The sequence below is a fragment of the Psittacula echo genome, assembly GCF_963264785.1.
Source record: "Psittacula echo genome assembly, chromosome: 30".
Lineage (NCBI taxonomy): Eukaryota > Metazoa > Chordata > Aves > Psittaciformes > Psittacidae > Psittacula > Psittacula echo.
The window spans coordinates 1332686-1343149 of record NC_137765.1 but is presented as its reverse complement, the minus strand read 5'-3'; the positions used below and the strand labels follow the sequence as shown (position 1 = coordinate 1343149).

The 10464-nt window shown below is 64.9% G+C and overlaps 2 protein-coding genes across 5 annotated transcripts; both read right to left on the bottom strand.

The window, feature by feature from the left end:
• Positions 1 to 1678: 1678 nt before the first annotated feature.
• TIMM29 (translocase of inner mitochondrial membrane 29) lies at positions 1679 to 3158 on the bottom strand. Its single transcript, XM_080636119.1, has 2 exons — positions 2875 to 3158; positions 1679 to 2418 (listed from the first exon to the last, which is right to left on the bottom strand). Exons 1-2 carry the CDS (start codon positions 3107 to 3109, stop codon positions 1811 to 1813), a joined length of 843 nt encoding a protein of 280 aa, XP_080492245.1. The 5' UTR covers positions 3110 to 3158; the 3' UTR covers positions 1679 to 1810.
• A 342-nt stretch (positions 3159 to 3500) lies between these two features.
• CARM1 (coactivator associated arginine methyltransferase 1) lies at positions 3501 to 9898 on the bottom strand (the record flags this gene model as incomplete). Of its 4 annotated transcripts, XM_080636114.1 has the most annotated exons (16): positions 3501 to 3711; positions 4632 to 4700; positions 4800 to 4877; positions 4970 to 5082; positions 5174 to 5263; positions 5557 to 5694; positions 5777 to 5866; positions 5943 to 6028; positions 6110 to 6191; positions 6279 to 6369; positions 6459 to 6636; positions 6725 to 6835; positions 7490 to 7594; positions 7679 to 7785; positions 8445 to 8570; positions 9754 to 9898. In XM_080636114.1, 16 exons carry the CDS (start codon positions 9896 to 9898, stop codon positions 3575 to 3577), a joined length of 1746 nt encoding a protein of 581 aa, XP_080492240.1. In that variant the 3' UTR covers positions 3501 to 3574. The 4 variants fall into 4 exon arrangements, 3 of the variants coding, with proteins under 3 accessions (XP_080492240.1, XP_080492238.1, XP_080492239.1); XM_080636112.1 differs by lacking the exon at positions 9754 to 9898 and having other exon boundaries at positions 8445 to 8948; XM_080636113.1 differs by lacking the exon at positions 9754 to 9898 and having other exon boundaries at positions 7490 to 7570; positions 8445 to 8948.
• Positions 9899 to 10464: the final 566 nt, after the last annotated feature.

The window sequence follows — 10464 nt, the reverse complement described above, 5'->3', positions numbered from 1 at the left end:
GCCCGCGCGCTCACCGCCGGGGCAGCCGCTCGCAGCTCCCATCGCCGCCGGGGGGGGGGGGGGGGGGGGGAGCCCTCGGCTCGGCCGGGACCGGGACCGGAGCCGCGGGAGCGGGAGCGGGCCCAGTGGGGGGGAACAAAGGACCCAGCGGAGCCGCCTGAGGGAGCGCGCGCCCGCCGCAGCCCGCCCAGCGCGCGTGCGCGGCGCAGCTCGCTCCTCGGCCCGCCCCTCACTCCCCGCCCGACCAATAGCAGCGCTCCACCCACCCCCGCGCCGACAGCGCGAGCCAATGAGAGGAAGGGAAAGGTGCGCCCTCCCAACACTCGCTGCAGTGGGGGACACGCCCCCCTTCCCTTCACCCATTGGCGGGGCTGCAATAGCCAATAGGAGGAGGGGAGAAGGGAAATGGAGCCCCGCCCACTCTGCTCGCGGCGGCCAATGGGAGGCGCGCTCCAGCGATTTGCCCGCTCGCACACACCCCACCGCCCGCTCCGCGCGTGCGCAGTGAGAGCGGCACTGCGGCGGAGGGAGGGGCGGGGGGAATGGGGGAAACGGGGGGGAAATGAAGGGAAAACAGGGAAATAATGGGAAATAGAGGGAAAATAGAGAGAAATGGGGAAATAATGGGAAAATAGAGAGAAAGAGGGGAAATAATGGGAAATACAGGGAAAACAGAAAGAAATTGAGTAAATGAAGGAAAATAATGGGAAATAAAGGAAAAATACAGAGAAAATGGGGAAATAATGGGAAATAGAGAAAAAGAAGGGAAATGGGGTGAAATAATGGGAAATAGAGGGAAAATAGAAAGAAATTGGGTAAACGAAGGAAAATAATGGGAAATAAAGGAAAAATAGTGAGAAATGGGGGAAATGATGGGAAATACACGGAAAATAGAGAGAAATCGGGGAAATGGTGGGAAATAAAAGGAAAATAGAGAGAAATGGGGGAAATAATGGGAAATAGTGGGAAAATAGGGGGAAAATGGGGGGAAAAGGAAGGAAATAGGGCAGAATAAAGGGAAATGGGGGGCAATAGGAAAAAATGCAGGAAAATAGGTGGAAATAAGAGGGAAATGAGAGGAAATGAAGGGAACTAGGGGGAAATAGGTTGGAATAGAGGGAAAGGGAGGAGGAATAAAGGGAAATGGCGAGCAACAGACACCGGACACGGGGTCAGAGCTACCGAGACCTTCATTCACCGGCACGGCTGGAATCCATCAGGATTCAGCTGCAGGCCCAGGGCAGGGATTGTCCCGTGCTGGGCAATGGGGACCTTAACACTGACAGGAGAAGGGAGCCAGGAGGGGGCTGCTCCCTGCTCCCAAGGGATAACAGGAGAACAGGATAACCGGCGGGATAACAGGGGAGCTTCATCCTGTTGGAGATGGGGATGAGCTCATCCACATTGAGCGGCACCATCGGAACCAGGGCAGTACTGGAGCCGCCATTCCTGGAAGCGTTCCCAACCCAACGGTGCCCTTGGCGGTGCTGGGAATGGTTAGGCTGGATGGATCCCAACCCATGCAGTGCTGTCGGTCTGGGCTGGCCTCGGTGGTGCTGGCAATGGTTGGGGTGGATGGATCCCAACCCATGCAGTGCCATGGGTCTGCAGTGGCCTTGGTGGTGCTGGGAGCAGTTGGGCTGGATGGATCCCAACCCATGCAGTGCCATGGGGCCGCGGTGATCTCAGCGGTGCTGGGAACGGGTGGATTGGACGGATCCCAACCTATGCAGTGCCATGGGGCCATGGTGGCCATGGTTGACGCTCTCCGAGTCCTTCCCACCCCCTTGGCTCCATGGCCCGGGGCCGCTCACGCCGTCTCCTCCGCCGCGGCGTCCTCGGCGCTCAGCACCACGGGCTCGAACTTCTCCATGAAGAGCCTCTCGTTGTGCTCGGAGCGGAGCTGCCGCGGCTCCAGGCGGCGCAACCGCGGCGGCAGCGCCAGGAACTCGTCCTCGTTGACGTCGCAGTCGCGGAGCCGGCGCCGCAGCAGCCACCAGCGCCCGCAGAAGCCCACGTCCAGCAGGCGGGCGGGGGCCTCGCGCCACCGCGGCCGCAGGTACCGGCACCGGCTGGCGTAGAGCTGGGCGCCGGCGCCGCGCGGGGCCTCGTAGACCACGGCGAGCAGCAGGAGGTCGCGGTAGCGCAGGCGCCCGGCCTCGCGGCGCCGCAGCACCCGCTGCACGTGGCGCTCGGCCCCGGGGCTGCGCGTGCCGGGGCTCAGCAGCAGCAGCGACCCCGCGGCCTCCACCGCGGCCGCCTCGAAGGAGTCGGCGCTGGGGACGGAGGCGCCGCACGCGGCCGCCCCGCTCAGCGCCGCCGCCGCCAGGGCCGATGCCACCGGGCGCTGCCGCGCGCCCTGAGCCGTCTCCCGCAGCGCCGCGGCGTAGTCCTGCACCAGCGCCCGGCACCAGCGCCCTGCGCAGCGCGGGGCCCACGCGTAAGGGAAGGCAGGGCCTGGCTGCCCCATAAGTGGCTCCCAACTGAAACCAAGGGTCCTGCTGCCCCACAAGTGAACACAGGGGACCCAGCTATCCCCCAAGGGAAGCCAAAGGTCCCAGGTTCCGCCCCAAGTGAACCCACAGAGCCCGGCTGCCCCCCAAGTGAACCCACAGAGCCCGGCTGCCCCCCAAGTGAACCCACAGAGCCCGGCTGCCCCCCAAGTGAACCCACAGAGCCCGGCTGCCCCCCAGGTGAACCCACAGAGCCCGGCTGCCCCCCAAGTGAACCCACAGAGCCCGGCTGCCCCCCAAGTGAACCCAAAGGCCCCGTTCCCCCAGGGAGCCCCGAGGTATTTCCACCCCCACCGCTAGACCCATAAGTGCCTGCGTTGCCCCCTAAGTGCCCCCTCCCCGCCCCATGGCCCCCCCTCACCGAGGCGGGTTCCCGCCATCCACGCCCAGAGCCCGCGGCCGGCCCCGACCGCCGCTGCCGCCGCCATGACCGGAAGCGACCCCGGCGGGACGGAGCCGGTGACGGACCGGGCGGAACCACCACGGCCAAGGGGGAACGAAAGGGGGGGGCGGACCGGGCGGAACCATCGCAGGGCGCTGAGGGGGTGGTACCAGAGCAATGAGGGGGTCTCCATTCCCAATGGGGGGGGGTCCATCGGACACCATTGGGGCTCGATGCTTGCAAGCCCCCCCGTTTATTCAGCACTGGAGCCACAGCGAGGGGCTTCCCCCCCAGCCCCCCCCCATGGCACTGGGGTGGAAGGGTCCCCACATCCCCCTGACGGAGAAACCGCGTTGAGGGCGGCCGGGGGGGGGGGGGGGGCACACATGGAACCTTCCGGTGCCCCGGGCCCCCCCCCCGAACCGGGAGCGTTTGGTACATTCAGGCCTTGAGCCGGGGTTTGGGAACGGGGGTGGGGGGAACACCCCCCCTCCTCCCCCCCACATCCCCGGAGCCCGGTTCTGGCCGTTCATTAATAAAAAAACCCCAAAATACCCCAAAAATGAGCCTCGAAAGCTCCGGGTCCGGGAGGAGGAGGAAGGAGGGGAGGGGGGGGGGTGTTTTGGGGTCGTCCCCCCCCCCCCCCGCCCCGTTTTGGTTCCGGCGGTGTCGCGCAGCCTCAGCTGCCGTAGTGCATGGTGTTGGTGGTGATGGACATGGGCGACGCCATGGAGATGGCCGGGCCGCCCATGGTGAACTGGCTGTTGAGCGGGTAATGGGCGCTGGAGACAGCGCCCCCTTGCGCCGTGGAGGACCCTGCGGGCACCGGGGGGGGGGTGTGGGGTTAAAGGGGGGGGGTGGAGGGAGTGAAGAGGGGGTTGGGGGGGGGGGTTGGGGTATTTGGGGCTGGTTTGGGGGCTTTGAGGAGGGTTTTGGGGCGTTTTGGGGGGGTTTGGGGGGGTTTGAGGGGTGCTGAAGAGGGGTTTGGGGTGTTCTGAGAAGGGTTTTGGGGTGTTTGAGGAGGGTTTTGGAGCATTGGAGGAGGTTTGAGGAGGGTTTTGGGGTGTTTGAAAAGGTTTGAGGAGGGTTTTGGGGTGTTTGAGGAGGGTTTTGGGGGGGTTTGAGGGGTGCTGAAGAGAGGTTTGGGGTGTTCTGAGAAGGGTTTTGGGGTGTTTGAGGAGGATTTTGGGTGTTTGGGGAGCTTTGAGGAAGGTTTTGGAGGGTTGGAGGAGGTTTGAGGAGGGTTTTGGGGTGTTTGGGGGGGGGTTGGTGTGTTTTATGGAGGAGTTTGGGGGGTTTGAAGAGGTTTGAGGAGGGTTTTGGGCTGTTTTGAGGTGGTTGTGGGGGTTTTGGGGTGGTTTGAGGGGGGTTGAAGAGGGGTTTGGGGGGTTGAAGACAGTTTTGGGGTGTTTTGGGATGTTCTGAGAAGGGTTTTGGGGTGTTTCAGGAGGATTTTGGGGTGTCTGAGTAGCTTTGAGGAAGGTTTTGGAGTGTTTGAGGAGGTCTGAGGAAGGCTTTGGGGTGTTTTGGGGTGTTTGCGGGGTTTTGGGGTGGTTGAGGTAGATTTTGTGGGTTTAAGGAAGGTCCTGGGGTGTCTGAAGAGGGGTTTGAAGAGGATTTAGAAGGGTTTTGGGGTGTTCGAAGAGGTCTGAGGAGGGTTTTAGGGTGTTTGAGGAGGTTTTTAGGGGGGTTGAGGAGGGTTTTGGGGGGGTTTCGGGGTGTCGGGGGGGCTGTACCTTGAACGATGCCGGTGCTCATGATGGAGCCCATCCTGGAGTGAGTGTGGTTGACGATGCCGGTGTTGGCTGCCAAAGCGGGGGGGTTGGGGAACGGATTTGGGGTGAGTTTAGGGTGGATATGGGGGTGCTGTGCCCCCCCCCCATAGACCCCCCCCAAACCCCCACCTAAGGGGATGAGGTTGTTGTGGCCAACGTTGGAGCCGCCGGCGATGACGCTGCTCAGGTCGTACGCTGCCGGCATCCCTGCGCGGGCAGGAGAGGGGGGGTCAGACCCCAAAGTGGGGTTTAACCCCCCCCCCATGGTGTTCATCGGGGCCCCCCCCCCGGGCACCCACCGGCCACAGCCATGCCCGTGCTCATGTTGTAGGTGCTGCCCGTGCTCCACATGTTCTCCGATGGGGACGTGTAGTGGGAGCCGGGGGGGGGTGACGGCGTCGTGCCCGTGTACCTGCATGGGGGGGGGCAGAAGTGAGCAATGGGGGGGTTCTAGGACCCCCCTAACCCCTCACCCCCCCCCCCTCTTGGTGCCCCCCCCCCACCTGAAGAAGGGGTTTTTCAGGTCCAGGAGGTTGCTGGACTTGGAGCCGGTTTGGTCGACCTGGGCCACGATGCTGATGTCGTAGCTCTGTCTGGGGGGGGGACAAGGGGTGAGAGCCCCAAGTGTGGAAGGGACCCCCCTAAACCCCCCCCCCCAAAGCACCTGGGTCCTCATTGCCTGCATCAGGAGCTATAAATACAGCTCCAGAACTGGGTCCCCCCAGGCCCAAACTGGATCAGGGCCCCCCCCCTCCCCACCATGAGCTATTCCTGATGCCAGCGCACGGTGCCCAGGGACCGCGGCACAACCCAAACGGGGCCAGCGGCTGGGGTAAGGATACAGGGATGGGGATGGGGGGGCGATGGGGCCCCCCCCGCACCCCACCTCTTGTTGGCGATGAGCAGACACGTCCCTGAGAGTGTGTCCCCGGCTTTGGCAAACAGCGGCGACTGGAAGAGGCACCGGACCTGGTACCAATGGGTCAGCGGCTCGGTGGGGGCCGTCGAGAGCCACACGGTCATGCTATGGGGGGGGGAAGGAAGAGGAAGATGAGAAGGAGGAGGAGGAGGAAGGATCCCCCCGGCCCCCCCCCCCCAGCACGTACATGGAGCCGATGAAGGCGACATCGAACCAAAAGGCCAGGCCGTGGACCAGCCCCGAGTGCAGCATGTGGAACTTGAAGGGGATTTCTATCCTGTGAGGCACAACGGGGGGGTCATGGGGGGGCCCCCCAAAGGCTTTGGGGGGGCCCCCCTCCCGTTACCACCAACCTGTGCAAGTCGCCCTCCTTGGCCTCCAGGAAGTTCACCGTGTATTTGACCGATTTGGCCATTAAAATGCGGATATCGAAGGTGTCCTGGGGGGGGGGACGACGACAAGGGGGGGGTCAATGGCCAGGGCCCCCCAACACCCAATGGGGGCTTTGGGGTGCACTCACCACCACGGGCTGCCGGAAGTACTCATCCACGGCGGCACCGCGCAGCGCCGAGAGGTCCACGCCGTGGAAGGAGGGCTGGTACCTGCGATGGGGGGGGCCAATAGGGTCAGTGGGGATGGGGGGGGTCCAGGGAAGGGTTGGTCTGGGGCTGGCTCCCCCCGGCGCTCACCAGAAGTTGGCTTTGGTGAACTGCTCCATGTAGAGCTGCTCGTCGGTGAACGGAGCCAGGTGGACGTCGCCGATGGTGGGGAACATGTTCCCTGGAGGCCAAGGGGAGCAGATGGGGAGGTGGGGGGGATGCGGCAGAGCCGGGAGCGGCGCCGGGGCCGTGCTGGGGCCGTGCACTCACCGCTGGGCTTCAGGTACTTCTTGGCATGGAGGTAGCTCTCGAGCATGCGCTCGTTGAAGAGCATGTACCCCATGGGCTCCGAGATGATGATGTCCACCTGCTCCGGCAGCGCCACCTCCTCCACCTTGCCCGGGATCACCACGATGCGCTCCGTCAGGTTGTTGCTCTTCACCAGCACCTGCAATGGGGAGCAATGGAAAGGGGGGGGGGGGTTGGCACCGAGGATCGCTCCCCGTCGCGGTGCCGCCGGTGCCCCCGGTGCCCACCTCGGCGTGCTGGGCCATGGTGCTGGCTTCCACCGCGTAGATCTTCCTGGCGCCCGCTTGCGCCGCGAAGAAGGAGAGGATCCCGGAGCCGCAGCCCACGTCCAGCACGATCTGGGGGGGACATGGGGGGGAGATGGGGAAGCGCCGGGTCCGGCTCCCTCATCCGCATCCCAGTGCTCCCTTCCCAGCTCAGCTCCCGTCCCGGTGCAATAAAGGTGTTGCTGCTGGTGCAGGATGCGGTGCTGGACCCCCCCTGTGCATCCTTGATCCTGGTTCCTGATCCTGCTTCCCGATCCCAATGTCATGATCCCAAGCCTGGTCCCTCCATCCCGATCCCATTCCCAACCCCAGTCTCCCATCCTGCTTTCCAATCCAGTCCCTGATCTCAGTCATCTTCCTGATCCCAGTCCTGGTGCCCATTCACAGTCCTGTTCCCAATCCCAGCTCCAGTCCCAGTCATGATCCCATTCCCAATCATGGTTCCCAAGGCTGGGCCTGGTTCTGTTCCCAGCACCGGTTGTGGTCCCATTCCTGATTCCAGTCCCATTCCCAGGCCTGGTTGTGCCCATTCATGGTCCTGTTCCCGATCCTGGCCCTGATCCCATTCCTGCTTCCCAATCCCATTCCAATGGCACCAGGCTGGGGTACTTGGGGCTACTGGGGGGCTCTTAAAGCCCCAGGAAAAGGCACCGGCAAAGCAGGACCCCGAGGCCAGAAACCCAGCGGAGGAGCCTCATCCTGCCCGGGTCCCAGCGCCCCCCAGACCTTATCCTTGAAGTCGCTGTGGTTCTGCAGGATGGCGCGCTGGTAGGTGCCCGTCCGCACGTAATCCTGCATCATGTTCTGCTGCTGCGACAGGTACCCATAGAACTGCGGGCACGGAGCAGCGCCGCGCTCAGCACCGGCGCCGCGCTCAGCCCCGGCGCCGCGCTCAGCCCCGGCCCCGAGCCCCACCTGGAAGTACTGCACGGCCGAGGACTCCTCGGTGCGCTCGCTGAACACGGAGCGCTCCGTGTTGTGCCCGCGGCAGTTCTTCAGGATGTTGTAGAAGGAGCAGAAATCTGGGAGTGGGGAGCAACGGAATCACATGGGAAAAGGGAGGGGGGGTTCAAACCGCGTCCCAGTGCCGCATCCCGCATCCCGGTGCCGCATCCCGGTGCCACATCCCGTATCCCACATCCCGCATCCTGCATCCCGGTGCCGCATCCCGCATCCCGGTGCCGTATCCTAGTGCCACATCCCGTATCCCGGTGCCGCATCCCAGTGCCACATCCCGTATCCCACATCCCAGTGCCGCATCCCGCATCCCACATCCCAGTGGCACATCCCGCATCCCAGTGGCACATCCCGCATCCCAGTGGCACATCCCGCATCCCGGTGCCACATCCCAGTGCCACATCCCGCATCCCGGTGCCGCATCCCACATCCTGCATCCCAGTGGCACATCCCACATCCCAGTGGCACATCCCGCATCCCGGTGCCGCATCCCAGTGGCACATCCCGCATCCCGGTGCCGCATCCCACATCCCACATCCCAGTGGCACATCCCGCATCCCGGTGCCGCATCCCGCATCCCAGTGCCGCATCCCGCATCCCGGTCCCGCATCCCGCATCCCATGTCCCGGAGCCGCATCCCACATCCCGGTGCCGCATCCCGCATCCCATGTCCCACATCCTGCATCCCGGTCCCGCATCCTGCATCCCGCATCCCGGTGCGCACCGGAGGGGGTGGCGAACTGGAGCAGGACGCTGTTGCAGCCCAGGGTGACGATGAACGACTGCTTCCCCACGCGGCTGCACTCCGTCTCGCGGGACACCGAGCACTTGAACACGCAGACGTCCTCAGCTGGGGAAGGGGGGGGACACGAGCGTGAGACCCCCCCCGCAGCGCCCCACACATTCACTTGTGGGGCCGGGAACGGCGGCAAAGCCAAAGCCACGGAGCCCGGGAATGCAAATCCGGGGCCTCTTTGTGGCAGCTCCGGGCACACAAAGGCAGCCCCGGGCCGCGATCGGGAGCGGCGGCAGCTCCGGCCCCCGGCACAAAAGGCACCGGATGCAGGGGATGGGGAGGGAGCCCCCGGCCCCCCCCGCACACAAAGGAGCCGCGGGGCCGGAGATCCCGGGAAAGGGGGGCCGGGAAGGAAGTTCCCGCAGGAGCCGGTGGGATGGGGGAGCCCCAGAGGGCAGCGAAGCGGCCCCATAGACACACCCGGACCCCCCCAAAGACACACCCGGACCCCCCCAAAGACACACCCGGACCCCCCCAAAGACACACACGGACCCCCCCATAGACCCCCCCAAAGACACACACGGACCCCCCCATAGACCCCCCGAAAGACACACCCGGACCCCCCCAAAGACACACACGGACCCCCCCATAGACCCCCCGAAAGACACACCCGGACCCCCCCAAAGACACACCCGGACCCCCCCAAAGACACACCCGGACCCCCCCAAAGACACACACGGACCCCCCCAAAGACACACCCGGACCCCCCCCATAGACCCCCCCAAAGACCCTCCCATAGACCCCCCAATAGACACACACGGACCCCCCCAAAGACCCCCCCAAAGACACACACGGACCCCCCCATAGACACACACGGACTCCCCCATAGGCCCCCTATAGACCCCCCACAGGCACACACAGACCCCCAAAGACCCCCCCCGTAGACACACACGGAGCCCCATAGTCCCCCATTGACCCCCCTATAGACACACACGGGCCCCCCCCATAGACCCCCCATAGGCACACAGAGACCCGTAACAGACCCCCTCCGACCCCTCATAGCCACACAGAGCCCCACATAGACCCCCCTCATAGACCCACACCCCCCATACGCCTCCCATAGACCCCCAGACCCCCATAGGCCCCACACAGACCCCCCATAGGCCCCCCCAGCCCCTCACGGACACAGCGCCCATTGACACCCACAGGCCCCACAGAGGCCCTCACAGACCCCACACAGGGACCACCCCCCCCAAAAGCCCCCTCCGGTCCGGGCCGCGGCCCCGCCCGCACTCACGGCCGTGGAGCGCGATGGCGGCGCTGTCGGGCCCGGTGCGGACCTCGAGGCGCAGCGGCTGCTGCTCCTGGTGCCGCTGGAGCTCGCCATTGGCGTCCCCGATCGTGAGGAGCCGCACGCCGGGGAACACCGACACCGCGGCCATCTTGAGCCGCCGCGCGCCGGACACGCCCCCCGCTCCCGGGACACGCCCCCCGCCGCGCACAGCGACCCCTGCCGGCCGGCGGCCGCGAGAATGGGAGCGGGAATGGGGACTGGAAGGGGGACCGGGAATGGGATCACAGCCGGGACCGGGAATGGGATCGGGAATGGGATCACAGCTGGGACCGGGAATGGGATCACAGCCGGGACCGGGAATGGGATCGGGAATGGGATCACAGCTGGGACCGGGAATGGGATCGGGAATGGGATCGGGAATGGGATCACAGCTGGGACCGGGAATGGGATCGGGAATGGGATCACAGCTGGGACCGGGAATGGGAGTGGGAATGGGATCGGGAATGGGATCACAGCTGGGACCGGGAACGGGAATGGGGACCGGGAATGGGATTCGGGAATGGGATCACAGATGGGACCGGGAATGGGATCGGGAATGGGGACTGGGAATGGGATCGGGAATGGGATCACAACCAGAACTGGCAATGGGAGCGAAACTGGGAATAGGATCACAACAGGGACTGGGACTGGGAATGGGATCACAGCTGGGACCAG

Bases quoted from the DNA above. Each gene is read 5' to 3' on its own strand.
- TIMM29 (XM_080636119.1), bottom strand. From the start codon at position 3,109: ATGGACCCCCCCCCATTGGGAATGGAGACCCCCTCATTGCTCTGGTAC. The intron at 2,419-2,874 runs GTGAGGGGGGGC...CGCGCTGCGCAG, and splicing joins GATGGCGGGAACCCGCCTCG to GGCGCTGGTGCCGGGCGCTG.